At 35.5% G+C, this 19447-nt stretch overlaps 2 protein-coding genes across 2 annotated transcripts; both read right to left on the reverse strand.

Annotated features, from left to right (window-relative positions):
• Positions 1-143: 143 nt before the first annotated feature.
• On the reverse strand, positions 144-1091 carry LOC308351063 (olfactory receptor 8J2-like; the record flags this gene model as incomplete). Its single annotated transcript, XM_080816546.1, has 1 exon — positions 144-1091. The coding sequence occupies one exon, from the start codon at positions 1089-1091 to the stop codon at positions 144-146; it is 948 nt and encodes a 315-aa protein (XP_080672672.1).
• A 5185-nt stretch (positions 1092-6276) lies between these two features.
• Positions 6277-17208, reverse strand: LOC308351156 (olfactory receptor 8K3-like; the record flags this gene model as incomplete). The annotated part of the gene is made up of 2 exons (XM_080816622.1): positions 6277-6471; positions 16462-17208. 2 exons carry the CDS (start codon positions 17206-17208, stop codon positions 6277-6279), a joined length of 942 nt encoding a protein of 313 aa, XP_080672748.1.
• Between the last annotated feature and the right edge of the window lie 2239 nt (positions 17209-19447).

The raw sequence follows: 19447 nt of genomic DNA on the forward strand, positions 1-19447 counted from the left end.
TTTGAGGTCTGAGTAGAAAGGGCTAAGATTTACCCATTGAAAACCATAGAATTTGTAGCTGTGTATTGCCTTTGCATTTAACAGAGATTAGCTTTTCAGGAGTAATCACAAACGCTTAGAAGAAGACAATTGTCATTTTAAATTTACATTAACTTGAAAGCCTCCCAAGGATTCTTTAGCAATCTCTTCAAAGCATCCTTTACATCCTTGTTCCTTAGGCTGTAGATGAGGGGATTCAGCATTGGTATCACCAGGGTGTAGAAGACAGAGGCCATTTTATCAGTACCTAATGAGTGGTTGGACCTTGGTTGCAAATACATGAAGAAAAGGGTCCCATAGAACACAGTGACAGCCATCATGTGAGAGGCACAGGTGGAAAAGGCTTTTCGTCGGCCCTCTGAGGACCGTATCCTCAAAATGGCAAGGACAATGTTGAAGTACGATGTTAGAACAATAATCAAAGAGAAAAACAAATTGGTTCCTGCAGAGGTAAATACTACTGTTTCCGGGATGTAGGTATCAGAACATGACAATGCCAACAAAGGGACATTATCACAGTAAAAATGGTTGATTACATTGGAAGAGCAGTACGACATGGAGAACACACAGGAGGAGACAGTCAGTGCTGTGGTCAGACTGTAGAGGTAAGTGAGGGACACCAGCAGTATGCACGTCTGTGGAGAAACTACGACCATGTAAAGCAGTGGGTTGCAAATAGCCACATAACGATCATAGGCCATTGCAGCCAGCATGAAAATCTCACCAACAATGAAAACCAGGAACCCACCCAGCTGGGCTGCACATCCATAGTAGGATATGGTTTTCCTTGAAACCAAGAAATTTACCAGCATTTTTGGGGCAATGACAGTAGAATCACCAAGATTGATGATAGCCAAGTGCCTGAGGAAGAAGTACATGGGCGTCTGAAGCTGAGAGTCAACACTGGTGAGGGTGATGATGCCCAGGTTCCCTGCCATGGTCAGCCCATAGATCAGCAGGAAAACAAAGAAGAGTGGAATCTGGAGTTCTGGGCGATCTGAGACTCCCATGAGAATGAACTCAGTCACCTGGGTGATATTTTCTGAGGCCATTTATTTTGCTGTTCTCATCTTTTAATGAGGAAAATGAGAGGAGATTAGAAGAGGGTGAAGTCAATTTTTCTGGTCGATGCTAGATTATAGATTGTTTCATTTAAATGGATAATTTTTGTTCACATGTAAAAGTGCCAGATTTTAATTGTATTTTTCCCAATCTTTTAACAAGATTCAGAAATACAAACTCCCTGGAGGCCAATTTCAGGTTGTTAGAACTGTTATACCAAGCCATTAATTTTTCATATCTCTGTTGAATGCAATTTATATTAGTTAAATATATATTAATCTACTATATTATATGCATTGATATTTATATGCATATTTAAACATATTAATTGTAATGTTGCATGAGTATATATTTACATATATCCGCACATGCCTCTTTATATGTTTGTATATCCCCAATGACAAAAGATAGCTACGTATAAGAAATTGACGACCGAGATTGACTTTCAGTTATTTTTTCCTTTGATGCCACAGACTCTTCAGCTCATACATTGTCTTCATCCTTGGTTTCAGTATTTCTGCAGGAAATACTTGGAATATGTTGGCTTTTCTTTATCAGTTTCTACCCTACCATGCTGCTTCTACTGCCCAGCAACAGACTATGTCTCAGTAGTCTTTATTTGTGTCATTCAGAAACTGATTTTTTATCTTAATCACATATCCCTTCATTTGCCAAACAAACTAGTCCTTTCTATCACTCTTACCTCTACCTGCTCAGATGCTGCTTTATCATGGCCTTCTGGCAGCCCTTTTTTTTTTCTTCTTCTTTTTTTTTTTTTTTTTTTCAGCTTGTACTTCCTTCTTTTAAATTGTTCAAAGCCTGTTTTGATGTTTTAGAAAATATTACTTGTAGCTTTGATTTGCTCAAGTTTGATCACTTTGTGTTCCTCGTGCAGAGAACTCTAAGGTGAAGAGTGCTAACGTTTTTCAATATGTAGTGTACTCTGGGCCCGGGACTATGCTAGCCATTTCAAAATAACAATCTCGTTATTCTGCAGGAGTGTCCTAGGAGGTGGATGTAGTTATTTCTATGTCTGATTGGACAGTTGAGGCTCAATGAGCCTAAGTCATGTGAAGAATCTATATAGGATATTGGTGAATTGTATGGTTTTATGGTTTTGCTTTGCTTTATGTGTTTTGTTAGCTTGTTTGTTTGGCCACTTGTTGGTTGGGTGTTAGGCCATCAATTACTAGCTGTGTGATTTTTATCAAGTATTTATATTCGTGTGTTGTATGAGTGTATTGAGATACTAGGCAAGCAAGTATTAGTACAGAGTTTGTTAACAATGAATGCAGAATAATTGGTACCATCAGTTCTTATTATTTGCATGTTTTAAATGATATTCTAATGTGGTTTCCTATTTCTGTCTTAGTAACTCATTCTACCTCACTTAGGAGTTTCATAGTTGAAATGGGAGTAACAAGTAAATTATAATTTTACATATTCAAGAAACTGGAACACATGATATCTAGCTATTTATTTAATAAACAAATCAGGTTGTGCTCTCCCACAAATTGATTGTTTCTTAAATCTGTGGTTTTAATTTTTCAAACATCAAATATATGTCTGATGAGCTTATCTGACCATGTTATGCTCGATAACTCATGTCTCTTGTCCTATCACTGCATCTGAAAGGAAATGCACAGGTAAGCTTCTGATAAAAATCATTGTGGCAACCCTTACTTTAGAAAAAAAACATTTCCTGAAGAAAGCAGCTCAGTGCGTGTTTTACTCTGAGATATCATGTATTCAACACATGTATCCTTAATTTAACAAAAGGAAAAAAAAAACAGCAACAATAGTAATTATAGATTGTAGTCTATGAATTTGTGCAATCAGGTTTTGAAAAGAATATATTTGCATATTTTCCTTAATTATTATTAATTCCTTTTTCTATTGAAATATCACTATTGGCAAAAGTAGGGTTATTCTTCATTTTGGTAAGTGTATGTCCCCAAAATTACTTTGATCTTTACCCATAGGGTTTTTCCAACTTGTTTCTGAAAAGAAGTATTTTATAGCTTATTTTATAGCTCTACCAAAATAAGCAATTCTTATTTCTCATTAAAAAAAAAAAAAGAAAGAAAACCTTTAAAAATATACTTCATGTGAATCATTTTATGGTACAATTTGATTGAGAAATAATATGCATATTAGTTTTTAAATATCTTCTGTAATGATTTCAAGGGTATATTCCATTGTTCTCTAACAATAGAATTTTGTCTTAAATTTATTTTAAAATGGGCTATGTTAGGGACAAACTGCATCTTCTGAGTCCCCAGGAGAAGATAACAGGAAAGATATCATTTCTGATTTGAATCCATAAAGTTCCATAGATACATGGTTTTCACATCCAGAATGCGTAGTAAGCGAATTGTTGGGGTGAACCTACCTGTCCAGAGATCTGCTGAGACCCACTGCAAAGGTTTTGCCAGAGGCATGCTGTAGAGTTTTACAAGTATCTGAAGTCCCTGAAGACCCGCACACTGAAATAAGCTTGTTTATGGATCCAGGCCCCATACATGAAAATAGGAATACTCAGATAAAGTTCTGATTCTCCAGGGAAAGAAAAACCAATTATTCAAGTCTCCACATAATTACACCCACAGAGTGAAAATACAGGGTTAGTTTAGGGACATGCTTAGATGATCCCATGGAGTAACAATCTCATGCAATGATTGCACCCTTTGTGTGTGTGTTTTGAATTGTCTCTGGTAACGTTTGAGAAGTGTGGTTGCTGGCTCTGGGGTGGAGAAAATCCAACAATAACAAAGCACAGGATTCTGGCCCTAGTGTCCCACTTTTACTGTGAATATTGGAAATAGAACTGAATGCCAAGCCTCCATTCTGGTGTCAAGAACAAGCCCCCTTGTATTTGGCATAAAAATCATTAAAAATGTGCATGGTTGTAAGAAAACTAAATTTCAATCAGTTTAGTGACATTTGGAAGGAACCCATCATATACCTGGTACTGTTGCTGTTTTTAAATTAAAATTATTCGATGGAAAATACATTTTTCAAATGATATTGTGATCTTTCTTCATGCATGTAAAAATGTTGCAATTAAATATTGGTAACATTTTTATTTTACTTCTTGTGAGGCATTTTTCTAGTCTGTAAGCTTTATAACTAACAAGGGAATGTCTAAATAGTTTGTCTTTGTATTAATAGCTTCTAAAATAATACCCAGGAAAGAGTAGGTGTTCAAAATATACTGACTTACTGATTGATGCAATGAATGATGAATAAGTGAATGAGTGAATATAATACCCATATTAAAATTCTGAAGTAAAATATGAGATTTCATCTTCAGCTGTGCCATCTATCTTTAGTATGATTTTATCTTTGATAAAGAAACAGTAACAATTTGCATGTCATTCTCTAGAATATTCACTACTTTAGGGCAGGATACACTGTTCCTTCCTCATTTTGGTGTTCCTCATATCTAACGTGGGTGTGGCACATTCTAGGCTCAACCGTTTTTGAAGTAACAAATTGTGGACCATAAAGTGGAAATAACAAAGATTCTTAAACATCTTAAGTTATTCAAGACAAGATATTGAAATCCTTGAGGTTCTTTCCAAAGTTTATCAACATGAAGTTTATGCTGGTGCTTCCTCTGTGAAGTCATTTGTTGATTGTCAGTCATGTGACCAATGATAGTCTGTACCCTGTTTGGTTAACGAGACTTTTTCCCCTCCTCAGCTCTGCCAACTTCCCCATCTATTTAGCATTCCCACAGTGTTGTAAAATTAAAAAAAAAAAAAGTATCACTTTTATAATTTCCATTTTTATTGATGCTTTATATTACAGTTTGATCTCTCATTTAAAGGTTATTATTTATTGCACAGAGGTATGGTCCATTTCCTAAGTTGTGAGTACAATATGTAATAAACTTACTTTGGTCATGAAGATAAAATTCTAAGATAGGACAGGACCATGCTGGATCACAAAATTTCACCTTTCAAAGTATTTTTAAGAAACATAAATGTCACCTACACACACACACACACACACACACACACACACACACATATATATGCATGAAATGATATTATAAACCCCATATTATTTCCATTGCCCACCTGAAAGAATAGTTCTATCTTATATTATTCATTATTTTACTTTATTTTTTACTTTTTTATTTAAAAATTTTAAAATTAACATATATGTATTATTTGTTTCAGGGGCAGAGGTCTGCGATTCATCAGTCTTACACAATTCACAGCACTCACCACAGCACATACTCTCCCAATATTATTCATTATTTTAAATTAATAATTTAATTACATATAAGGTGAATAGGCGTTAATCCATTTCCCCCATTCCCATTCCCTCTACCTCATCTAGTTATTTAATACCTGTATAAAATCTTTTCCTGTTTTTCCAAATCTTTTCATTTATTTTTTATTGTGATAAGGAAACATATCATGAGATCAACACTCTTGACCAATATTTAAATGTACAACACAGTAATGGTAATTATAGCACAATGTTTTATAACAAGTCTCTACAACTTAATCATCTTGAATAAGTGAAGTTTCATTCCTATTGAATATAATTTACTTTACATATTCACATTAGTTTTTAATTGGACTTTTACAATAAAAATGTCTTTTCTGGGGCACCTGGGTGGCTCAGTGGGTTAAAGCCTCTGCCTTTGGCTCAGGTCATGATCCCGGGGTCCTGGGATTGAGCCTGCATCGGGCTTTCTGCTCAGCTGGGGACCTGCTTCCCCCCCACCTCTGCCTGCATCTCTGCCTACTTGTGATCTCTGTCTGTCAAATAAATAAATAAAGTTTTTTAAAAAAATAAAAATGTATTTTCTTACAAAACTGAATCTCTTTTATACCCCTTATCTATTCTATTAATCCTGGTCTTATCCTATCTCATTATCTGTTTCCTCATGTATAACTCTTATCTACACTGTGTTACTCATATGCAAGTTTTTACTAGTTAACTATATATGAATGTACTTCTTAACAAAATGCTATAATTTTGCAGGCATTTAAATTACCGTAAATTATATACTGAATGTCTCTGCAAGTTCGCTTAGAAGTATGACAGGTAAATAGATGTCAGTCTCTGTATGTTGAACTCATCTATCTTTGCTTTTCCTTCTGAAGGGACATGTAACAATGTTTAATGTTGATAGGAAACACATAGTACAATCAATTAAGATAAGATATTGCATAATTTTTCCCACATCCTTTGTCCTGCATATTTTACATCTTTGTTCCTCATGCTATAGCTCAAAGGACTCAGCATAGGAATCATGAGGCTATAAAATACGGACACCACTTTGTCAGTGTTAAAGGAATGACTGGACTCAGGTTGCATATACATAAATATCAAAGTCCCATAGAACACAGTGGCCACTGTTGAGTGGGACCTACAGGTGGGAAAAGCCTTGCACCTTCCCTCAGCTGAGTTCATCTTGAAGATAGCTACCAGGATCAGCAGGTAAGACACAAGAACTATCAGAAGCAATAAAACCAAATTAAAAACTGAGAAAATCATAATCATCAATTCCATTTTACACATATTTGATCAGAGCAAAGATAACAAGGGGAGGCTGTTACAGTAGAAATGATATTCAATATTGTAGCCACAGAAAGATAAACTAAGTACCTTGGTGGTGACTGTAAGAGACACAAATGTGCCATAAAGATAGGGGATTACTACCAGTACCTGATCCAGACTTGGTGGCATGATGACAGGGTGGATAAGGTTACAGATGGCCATGGTAGGGCTCCTAGGACATGACATACCTTACAGCATGAACATCTCCTAAAAATGGACATAAGGAAAGCTCCATGGGTGATGCACAAATAATAGGAGATTGTATGTGCTTCTGCAACAAAACTTATGAAACATTTTGGGTTCCCCAGTGGTTGAATAACCCAGATCAGTGAAAGCCAGGGGTTTGAATAAGAAGTAAATGAATGTTTGTAGCCCAGAGTCTATCTTGGTGAGGATGCTCAAGCTCAAGAACCCACCACCAAGACCAGTTAAATAGTGAGGAAGAGTCCAAGCAATGGAGCCTGCAGCTCAGGTGGTCCTGTGGTTCCCAATAAAATGAATTCTTTCCACAGTGTTAGACTGTGTTTGTCATTCCAGGTCATTCAGGAAACCTACATTGGGAATAAATAAAAAAATAACCATGGACCTGCATGACATATGACTGAGATAACCATTATAATGAGTGATTAAAGGCTGAAATCTTGCATTTATGGTCTAAGCATTAATTGGCTGTTCCAATAGTTGGCAGCTCAAGTCTCTCTCTTCTGGTTCAGTTGAGCTCTTTATAGCTTTTTTTCTTTTTAAGATTTTATTTTTATTTATTTATTTGAGAGAAAGAGAGAATGAGAGAGAGGCAGAGAGCATGAGAGGGGAAAGGTCAGAGGGACAAGCAGGCTCCCCACTGAGCAGGGAGCCCAGTGTGGACTGCAAGATCATGACCTAACTCGAAGGCAGTCCTTTAACCAGCTGAGCCACCCCCTGAGCCACCCCATGCCCTCTTTATAGCTTTCTCAGGGATGACAGCAAAAGCACAAAAAACAAAAGTAAAAATTCCTAAATTGGACTTTATCAAAATAGAAAAAAAAAATGAATTTTATGGATGAAAGGAAATTATTAAAGTATGAAAAGATGGAAATAATGGAAATAAATTATAAATTTATTGGATATAATGGAAAAATTATATATATAATGGAAAAATTATAAATCTTATATCTGGTAAGGGTCTTGTACATAAAATATCCAAAGGCTACTTATAACTCAACATCCCAAAGAAAAATTACCCAAATTAAAAAACAGGCAAAACACTTGAACAGACATTTCTCACAGAAAATACACAAATGGCCATAAGCTCATGAAAAACTAAGTTGTTTGTCATTAGAAAAATGCAAATCAAAACCACAGGGAGCTACCACTTCACCTGCTTTAGAGTGACTTAGAATCTAAAAGAAAAGACAAGGCCAGGGCTAGACCTCTGTATCCTGTAGGTATCTTGCAGCTAGACCCTCTTTAGCATATGAAAGTTCTTTTGAAACCTCCCTTTTCCTCACTTCCTCCAACTCTGGAGTGCATAATCGCCACTCCTCAAGGCCCAGGTGTAGCAGCCCTTTCTGCCCTTGGGTCCTGTCCCAATGCTTTAATAGACCACCATTTCACATCTCACAACTAAGAGAGAAAGGAAGAAAGAAAGAAAGAACCAACGAACTGGCACGAGTGTGGAGATTAGAACATTCATGTATTATTGGGAAAGTAAAATGGCACAGCCACTAGGGAAGCGCATTGATGGTTACTCCATAAGTTAACCATACAATTATCATTATGATTCAGTAATTCCATTCTTTGATATGTACCCAAAGGTGCTGACAACCCCAAGTGTTCAACAAAACTTTGCTGGCAAACTTTCATAAGAGCATTCATAATAGTTATAATAGCTCATAACATTCAAAACTTAGAGACAACCCAAAGGTCCAACAACTGATGAATGGATAACATGTGTGTTGTATCCATACAATTGAATATTAGTATGCCATACAAGGAAAGAAGTATTGGTACATGGTACAACATGTATGTGTCTTTAAAACTTTATGCTAAGTGTAAGGACCTATTTTATATTTTTATTTTAGCCAGAGGCTTCCATTGAAGTTAAACAATAACTTTGTTGTTTAACCCTTAAACTGTCCCTGCTTCCCTTCCCCCAGGGGACTTAAAAACAAGTCCCGGAAACCAGTTCCAGGTAACAAAGCCCAGGTACAAGGGTGGGTCAGGCCAGATGGAGACATCTGATCAGTGGGGGGCGCAACTGTCTCCTAGCTACCAAGGTGATGGGCTAGTTTCCATGGCTACTGTGGGGTGAATTGTAATTCAATTAGCCACCTGTGTGTGGCCAGGCCCAACCACATGGCCTTTGCTCTATAAAAGTTAGTCTGGAAAGCAGGGAGGGGTGGTCCTCTCTGTAGGGGCGTCCCTGACCGGTCAGTTTGACAGTAGGTCTGATTCTTGATGCTTGGTGTGAAATAAAGCTTTTCTTGACCTTTGCATTGTATCAGTCTCGCTCCTTTAATCACCGACCCATTATTGGGGTATCCATTTTTGGAGGGACCTAACACTAAGCAAAATAAGCCAAGTATAAAAGGGCACATAGTATACATTTTATATCATTCCATTACATGGAATATCCAGAAGAGATAAATCCACAGAGATGGAAAGTGATTAGTTGTGGCTTATTAGAAACACTAAATTAATTCTCAGGAGACAATACAGGTAAGGACATATTTCTGGTAGATATAAAAAATATCATGAATCTCATGGAATAAATGAAAGTATTAAAACCTGTGCTCTGTTCAAATCCAAACTAATATATACCAGTCCCCCTATATATGAAAAGATATGAGATGTTTTTCTCATCATCTTTAGAGTTCTATGTAAAGCACTGAACTCTTTATTTTACATGGTTCAATTTATATTTACATTACTTTATATGATTACTGAAGGTAAACTTGTTCTTACCTTGTAAATTTGTTTTTTCCCCCCCCTCTCAAGACTATACAAACATGTAAGAAATACAATGAGATTAACACTGGACCTTCATAAAAATCTACCCTAAGTATAGAGGTGAGAGAATTAAATCATCCCCCAGTCCTGCCCCTCCAACTGCCAAATACAGTTCTCTAAACTGAACTGACACTAAGTATATTCTGCAATGAAAGATCAACAAAATATGCATTTAAATTCACATACTTAAACATTGAAATAACTTTCAAGGGGGGATAAGGAGAGTTTTGGAAAAAGCTATTAAGTAAGTGGAAAAGAAATCTTAATTTTAGGCAAAATACATGTTACTGCTTCATAATTTTGCAAGAATTATTTGCCTAAATTCTATTTGTACATCTTTTAATCTTAGCTCCAATCTCAATTAGATGTGCATTGAGTCACTCAAGGGACAATCTCATGGCATTTCAGAAACTCTTCCAAGGCTTGTAGGTAAGGAAGCAGGGCAGTCCCCTTACTAATCAGACTTTGCGGTGTTGGAGACATAGCAATGCTGTAATCATTTGGTTTTGCCTCACCTCCAATTAAAAGTGGTGATTTGTAAAAGACATTGGTACATCTGGGAAACACAAGGCATATTCGAAACAGAAATTGCAAGTATTATAAACATACTGAGATAATCCTTTTATTTAAGAAGTAGCTGGAAAACACTATGGTAATGTGTTATTATTTGAGCTTAAGAATTCTGAAAAACATCCAAATAACTATGTATAACAACATCATCTTTGACATTTTTTTAAGGATCCAAATGAAAGAAAATAATCGTGACAATCTTCAGGTCTTTGTTGTGAATTTTCTTAACAAAAATCTCTTTTCAGGATTGTGTTTTTCTTACTATTCCAAGAGTACAGTGGTACCTGGGTGGCTCAGTTGTTAAGCATCTGCCTTTGGCTCAGATCATGATCCCAGGGTCTTAGGATATAGGAGCCCTGCATCAGGCTCCCTGCTCAGTGGAAAGCCTGCTTCTCCCTCTCCCACTCCCCTTGCTTGTGTTCTCTCTCTCACCATCTCTCTCTCTCTCTGTCAAATATATAAATAAAATCTCAAAAAAAAAAAAAAAAAGAATACAAACTTCCTGCATTATAGCAAATGTCTAGCTTTCACCAAAAATTATAAGAAAGATGTTTACAACCTTGTATTCACCCAGAAACTTCAATTATCATGGCAGATAATTAAAGAGATGGCTAAATCACCAAGGAGATATCAGACCCTAATGGGGCTCTGAAGAGACATTGGTCTGAGTTAGTCACAGGACAGGTGCAGTTCGGTTCACTCACCTTTGAAGGGGAATCTTTTTGTGCTCCCATGTGTTCCTAACACACCCAGTGAGAAGGATATATGGGTGTCTTTCCTGCATGTTAATTAGGCCAAAGGTTTCAAAGCATCAAAGGAAGTCATGATGTATCTGCTAATTATATAGGATATCTCTATATTCCCCTACAAATAAAGTTCTGTTAGAAAACTTTCCATGGTGTTTCCTGGTTAAGTGTTTCTACTGTAACCCAGATCTGGAACTGAAACTTTGTATCTGTAGGAAATGTATTTTCATTTTTCTCTAACCCCAAATTATCTCCTTTTAATACAGTGGCTTTTTGGACTTTACGTCTGGGGAAAAAATGAAGATGTTTGAATGTTGCTTACTGCATCCTTATTTACAAGTAGTAACAACATATAGGAAACCTGTTTTCCCTTATTTTTAGTGCTTAAACTTATTTTGAAGCATAATATACAGATTAAAAATGCATACATCATACATTTTTACAAATCCAACACAACTATGTAATCAGATCCAGATTAAAGAGCTATGACAATAACAAAAATAAAACATTGTTAAGACCCCAGAAGAATCCTTCATTCTCCTATCACACACACAAACACACAGGAATAACCATTATTCTGCCTTCTAACAGCATAAATTATTTTTACCTATCTTTGTTAATTTATATAAAAAATACTATATGTTATTGTTTTAGTTGAGCTTCTTTCAGTTATTATATTGTTATAGTTAGTTCTAGATTGCTCATTCTCATGGCTGTGCACAATGCCCTTTTATGAATATACCACAAATTAGTTACTCATTGTGCTATCATCAATGCTAGAATTGGTTCAAATTTGCAGGCTTATGACTGGTGATATAAACATTCCATTCCATCTGATGTTTTGATCCACAACATAAAACATTCTTTTTCACATCTTTGGATTTAAAAAGAAAAATTTAAAAAAAAATTAAAAAAGAAAAAACCTTGATTTTTGTCATGTATTTATGAAAAAGAATCATTTAGAATTTACAGATAATATTCCTCTGGGGGCGCCTGGGGGGCTCAGTGGGTTAAAACCTCTGCCTTTGGCTCGGGTCATGATCCCAGGGTTCTGGGATCGAGTCCCGCGTTGGGCTCTCTTCTCAGCAGGGAGCCTGCTTCCTCCTCTCTCTCTCTGCCTGTCTCTCTGCCTACTTGTGATCTCTGTTTGTCAAATAAATTAAAAAAAAAAAATTCCTCTGATATACAGAAACATTTTCTGAAAATGGTAATTAAAAACAGTTACTGCTACATCCTTCACATCCACACCAATATTTAATCTAGATCAGCTTAATCCTGAAAGCATTTTTATTGGGTATATCCTTCACATGGAACTTCTTGAGTCATAGGATTCACACACTCAGGACTAATAAATATTGTCCAGTGAGTTTTCAGAGCAGTTGTTTTAATGTGCATTCCTGTTAGCAGTGCAAATAGTCATGGTTGCTCAATAGCCTTGTTAAGACAGTATTTTCCAACATTTTTCTTTCTTACCTTTGAGGATGATGTGTATTGGGTTTTAGTATTGTGGCTTTATTTTGCATTATTCTAATGCTAAATGAAATTGAGAAACTTTTTATATGTTTAATGGCCTTTTTTTTAATATGTTTAATGGTCTTTTGAAACGTGGTGGTTAATATCTTTTGTCACCTTTGCATTTTATTTCATGTCAACTATTTTATTTATGGATTTGTAGGAATTACTTTTATATTTTGCATGAGTCCCTTGTCAGCTCTCTAATTCTGTAGGTCTGATAAAACTATATTCTCCTACTATGAAAGTTTCCTTTCCACACTATTAATTTTGATGAACAGAATTTCTTAAAACAGTTCAGTGGATCATTTAAAATCTTAGATAGCTATTGTTTTGTGTGCTCTGTTTAAAATGTTGTACGTATTTCTATATCATAAAGATGTCCCACTATGTTTTCCTTTTAAGATTGTTTGCACTTCACATTTAGATCTTTAATCCAAGTAGAATTGAGTCTGTATAGAACCTGAGTATGTGTCAATAACATATTACAATAATATGACATTATAACATTCATTGAAAAGATCATTCTTTCTCTTTTAGAAAATAATGTGTTTCTATCATATGCTAAGCGACAATATATGTGTGAATCTCCTTCTGTAGTCATCATTCTAGTCCATTGATCAATTAGTCTGACTTCTATAAAATGTTTTCTTTCTTTTTTTATTGAAGTGCAGTTGACACACAACATTACATTAGTTTCAGAGGCACAACATAGTGAATCAGCATTTTTTACACCATGTTATGCTCACCACAAGTGTAGTTGCCATCTGTCACCATAAAATGCTATTACAATACCATCGACTATATTTTCTTTTTTCTTTTTTTTTTTTAAAGATTTTATTTATTTATTTGTCAGAGAGAGAGAGCGCGAGGAGCGATAGAGCGAGCATAGGCAGACAGAGTGGCAGGGAGAGTGGCAGGCAGAGGCAGAGGGAGAAGCAGGCTCCCTGCTGAGCAAGGAGCCCAATGTGGGACTCGATCCCAGGATGCTGGGATCATGACCTGAGCCGAAGGCAGCGGCTTAACCAACTGAGCCACCCAGGCGCCCCTCGACTATATTTTCTATGCTATACCTTTTATCCCGTCACTCACTTATTCCATAATGGGAAGTCCCCTCACCCGTTTACTCATTCCCTGCATTTTTCTCCCCTCCAGCAGCCATTAGTTTGTTCTTGGTATTTATGGGTCTGTTTCTGTTTTTTTGTTTATTTTGTTTTTTTTAGATTCCATATATAAGTGAACTCATATGGTATTTGTATTTCTCTGACTGACTTGTTTCACTTTCCATAATGTCCTCTAGGTCCATCCGTGTTGTCACAAATGGCAAGATCTCATTCTTTTTTATGGCATATATGTATATATATATACCACATCATTTTTATCTATTCATCTATCAAGAGCTCCTTGGCCTGTTTCTGTAACTTGACTACTGCAGATAATGTTGCAATGAACATAAGGGTACATATATCTTTTTGAATTCGTATTTTCATGCTCTTTGTGTAAATAATCAGTAGTGAAATTACTGGATCATAGGTACTTTTATTTTTAATTTTTAGAGGAACATCCATTCTTCTTCCTTAGGGCCTTTATCAATTAGGGCTATGTTTTCTTAATTACTACAGCTTTATAATAGGCCATGAAATCTGGAGGTGTAACTCCTGCAACTTTTTCCTCTTTCTATAAGACTGTCTTTAATTTTTTGGCATTTTCCCTTGCATAATAACTTTTAGAGTCAGCTTCTGTCATTCTAAAAGGAAGAAGAAAAGACAAATAAAGAATGAACAAAAGAAGAATCGTTTTAAAAATATTTTTAAAAATAATTTTTAAAAGATCATCTAAATTTATTAAAGGAATTGATATCTGTTATTGGAAACCTCTGTGTTCTTTATTCTTCAAAGATATTCTAGACCCTTTGTACTTCTGCATAATTCTCAAAGTCAACTTGAGTATTAAAAATACTATTGGATTTTTTATTGTTGCTGCATTAAAAGCATAGAATAATTTAGGGAGGATGAACCCCATCACACTGTAAGGACCTATTTTATGTTTATATTTTGTCAAGAGGCTTTCATTGAGGTTAAACAAAAACTTGTTGTTTAGCCCTTGAACTGTCCTTGCTTCCCTCCCCCCAGGGGATTCACTTAAAGGTGGGTCCTGGAAACCAGCTCCAGGTAACAATGCCCAGATACAAAGGTGGGTCAAGCCAGGTGGAGACATCTGATCAGTAGGGGGTTGCATATTGTCTCCCTAGCTACCAAGGAGTATGGGTCCCCGCCCTTTGGGTACCCTTTAGGCGCCAATCCTAATCAAGGTGTAATAGGCTGATTCAAATGTCTACTAGGGTAAATTATAATTCAATTGGTCACCTAACATCACTGTGGAGTTTCCTGTGTGTGTTACAATCTCATTGGTTACCTGTGCGTGGCCAGGCCCAACCGCATGGCCTTTACCCTTAAAAGCTAGACTGTGAAACAGAGAAGGGTCGCCCTCTCTTGTAAGAGGTGCGGCCCTGAACGTTCGGTTAGATTCTTGATGCTTGGCACGAAATAAACTTTGCTTGACCTTCGCTTTGTATCAGTCTCGCTCCTTTAATCACGGACCCGTTATTGGGGCATAACAACACAACATTTATTTCATCCAAACAAAGGTATTATATATGCTACATTTATATCTTCCTTAATAATCAGCAATGGTTTTGTAGTTTCTAGGAAACAATCATGCAAATCATTCACTACTACTTTCCTTTGGTATTTCAATTTTTATTTCTAGTAAAAACAATAGTTTAAAATGATATTTTTCCTTGGGGCATCTGGGTGGCTCAGATGGTTAAGTATCTGCATTTGGCTCAGGTCATGATCCCAGGGTCCTGGGATTGAGTCCTGCATTGGGCTCCCTGCTCAGCAGGGAGTCTGCTTTCTCCTCTACTTCTGCCTCTCTCCCTGCTCATGCATGCGCGCACTCTCTCTCTCTTTATTTATTGAACAAATACAATCTTAAAAAATTTTTTAAAAATAAAATTATATCTTTCCCGGTTTTTTTTTGCTAGTGTATAGCAAAAACAAACAAACAGACAAACAAACAAACAAAACAAAAACAAAAGAAACCCACTGATCTCTTATATGCTGGCCTTATATGCACCAGTCTTGAAAAATTCACTTTTTATTTCTAATATTTCAGGATGAAGAGTATTTTGGAATTTTTACTGTACACACTTATGCCACCTGAAAATAATCACACTTATTTTTGCTTTCTGAAGAATATATAGGCTCACATACCATCATTTAACAAATTCTGAGATGTTATCCACCACAAAGGGCTGTTAAATTGTCATTCAAACAGGTGGTGTTGATTATTCATTTATACGTATATTCCTTCTCCAAAAACAGTAAGTGTCATCTATCTATGCCCTATGTCAGTGTGGTAGGCACTGGTATTTATTTAATATTTAATAAAGATACAAAAAAGCCTTTTAAAAAAAGATTATCTAAGCAGAGGTGTATTTTAAACACAACAAACCAAAACTTGTCTTCATTTGCAACATAAGTACTTGGCAATGTGAGAACAGTAGTCCAGACTTCAGTCTCTTATGCTGAAACTAATGTTGATACAGAAGAATGATCACTAGAGAAAATTCTATAAGCTGAAAACAAGAAAGATATTTCTAGGTGTCCATGACTATTATCCATTGCTCCTTTATAAGACATATGTCAAATAATAAAAAGCACTGTATAACCTAATTTATTGAATACATAATCTAAGTTGCATTCCACATAGGTAGTCTGTGCAGATTTTTCCAAATCCTATGCAGGGCACTTTTTACCTCTTTGTTCCTCAAGCTGTAGATCATGGGATTCAGCATAGGTATTATCAAAGTGTAAAATACAGAGGCGATTTTATCGGTATCAAAAGAATGACTGGATTTGGGTTGCACATACATGAAGAAAAGTGTTGCATATAATACAATAACCACTGTCAGGTGAGAACCACAGGTAGAGAAGGCCTTGTGCCTGCCCTCTGCAGAGTTCATCCTAAAGATGGCCATAAGGATTAGGATGTAAGACACTAGCACTATCAGAAGGGATGAAACCAAATTAAACGCTGAAAAGATCAGTATTATCAACTCAATATCACGTGAGCTTGAGCACAGCAAAGTTAACAAGGGAAGATTGTCACAGTAAAAATGTCTAATGACATTATGGCCACAGAAGGATGACATAAAAATCTTTATGGTAATTATCAGAGAAAGAAAAGCACTGTAGAGATAGGGGATGGCTACCAGAATCCAGCACACCCTTTGTGACATAACAACTGTGTAGAGCAGAGGGTTACAGATGGCCACATAGCGGTCATAGGCCATTGCGGACAGAATGAAAAGCTCACTGATGATGAACAAGATGAAGAAAGACAGCTGTGTAGCACACCAATTGTAGGGGATTGTATTTTGGTTAGTTACAAGATTTACCAGCATTTTGGGTCCCACAGCAGTTGAATAACCAAGATCAATGAAAGCCAGGTGTCTGAGGAAGAAGTACATGGGTGTTTGGAGCCTGGAATCCACGTTGGTGAGGATGATCATGCCCAGATTGCCCACCACTGAAACTGTGTAGATAATGAGGAAGAACCCAAAGAGGGGAGCCTGCAGCTCCGGACGGTCTGTGATTCCCATTAGGATGAATTCTGTTAGCACTGTTAGATTTTGTTTGTTCATCCAGGCTGTTAAGGAAAATTGCTGTGGTAACAACCATCACAAGAGTCATTGGGTTTCAGAAGACAACATCTGTTGACATTTTAGGAGGCAAAGCCATTATGGGTAAGATAAATCCAATTCTTAGATGGGTTAATTTAAAATAAGACTCATCTCCATTATTGAACCTGGAACGAAATGATGAATGTGTTTCAACCTAAGGTATATGGTAGCCATTTTATTTTTTGTACCACATGCTGGCTATCATCATCAAGTCAATGCAATCTCTTTATGGTCTGCATAATGTTAGTAATGTTTGGTCTTGAGTGGAAATACTGATGTCTTTTTAGAAATGGTTTTTACTTAAGCTACCTATAATTAGTTAAGCCATTTCATACTTAAGAAAGAATTGTAATAAAAGTAATAGCCCACTGCTTCTTGTCCTTTCAACTTTTGTCCCAACCTCCAATGAAAACTCATTTAGTAGACTTTGATTTACTTTTCTCATTATAACTCTACATATCTAATAGCATTCTCATTCTACCATTCATTTCATTTTTAAAACTGTATTTTTATTCCACTATGCTTTTATGAGTTTTAAACAGTGTTTATGATATTTTTATAGTGCTAGACAATAATTTCAGTCTTTTGCAGAAGTCCCTAACTCATGCGTTCTAATGCATATAAATAAACTTTTATTTTCTGTAGAGCCATGCATGTGAAAATTCAGCACTCAGATGTTGATCATTTTCAGTTTATGATTATTGCTATGTTACATGCCAAGTAAGGCCTGCATCTATATAAGTTATTCAATATGAGAAAAAACAATTAGTTGTCATTCCCACATTTGCTTTGACCTTACTGCTAATATCTTTGATATAGACTTTATGTGATTATACTATTCTAGCATATTTAAGGCAAATAAATTAAAATGTATTTCTTAAGGTATCTCCTAAATTGTTGAGTAAACTGCTATAAATATATTTATACAACAAAGAGAAATATTACTCCAAATTAGGGAGTGCTATCTCAAATGCATTAGAGGCTGCAAATAACACTGCATGAAGTACATGAATGAAAGACAAAGTACTAAGGAATGAGGGGAAAGAAATAAGGCATGATTCATTAAAAATACTTAATTATTTTTTAAATTATATGGGCAAGGACGAATGCTTATTTGATCCAGATAAAGCTGGGAATGACATTGAGAGAAATGGACTACATTTACTATATTTTAATTGACTACTATTCTTACACCTTTATTTCATCTTTTGTCAAGTATACATGAAATGTTTTAACATATTTTATTGAAGGATTACACTTCATCTACCTCTACTTTTCCATCTCTTTTCTCCCTTAGATTGTTTCTAAAGGCAGGTGCTCCCAAACTTTTCATGGGAAAAAATTATCTAATTTTATTATAAACTCTCTGGAGTATAAAAAACGAGGACTACATTGTGACTCATTCTGCAAGGCCTAAATTCTGATTTAAAAATAAATATTTATATTTAAAAACCCATTATATATAAAGGCCTATAATTTCACTTTAGATGTATAACCATAAACAATAGTAATATATCTTTGATATCAATTTTAAAAATGTGTAAGAATTATAAAAAACTTGTTTAAGTTGCATTAATCCCATTTTGGCTAGACATTTAATTTTGGAAGATTTGTAATCAGGATTCTCCACAGTATCAGAATGAATTAGAAAAAAATAAACATTTGAATAAATATTAGTGTTATTTAGAATGGACAAAAGTGACAAAAATTAAGAATAAAAGGGAAATTCCATAGTGATAGGACATCTTGTAAAAACTGACTGCACCTACTTTAAAAAAGAAAAAAAAAAAACTTTTTTGGGGAAACATTATAGAGGTCCTAAGTAAAGACCTCTATATATAAATAAGAGGTTCCTGGATTGCACAATTTAGTGTGACCAAATGTCACTTCTGCTGAATTTAGTCTATTCGTTCAATACCTTTACAATCAAAACTCACTGAGGAAATTGGTAGAATTTGACAATGACTTCAAATGCATTTAAAAAATGCATACTGTAAAGAAGAAAGATACTTTTGAAAAGACCTGTACAACTAGATAATAAAACTTATAAACCTGGAATTCTTGAGATAATATGGCATACTTACATCAATGGAAAAGAACAAGGACCTCAGGAAAGGACCCATGAATGCATAGAACTGCAGTGTAAGACAGAAGTGGCATGTTAGGATGTCCTTAGTATTAAAAAATGGTCTATCTAGTG

The sequence above is a fragment of the Martes martes genome (assembly GCF_963455335.1).
Source record: "Martes martes genome assembly, chromosome: 10".
NCBI lineage: Eukaryota > Metazoa > Chordata > Mammalia > Carnivora > Mustelidae > Martes > Martes martes.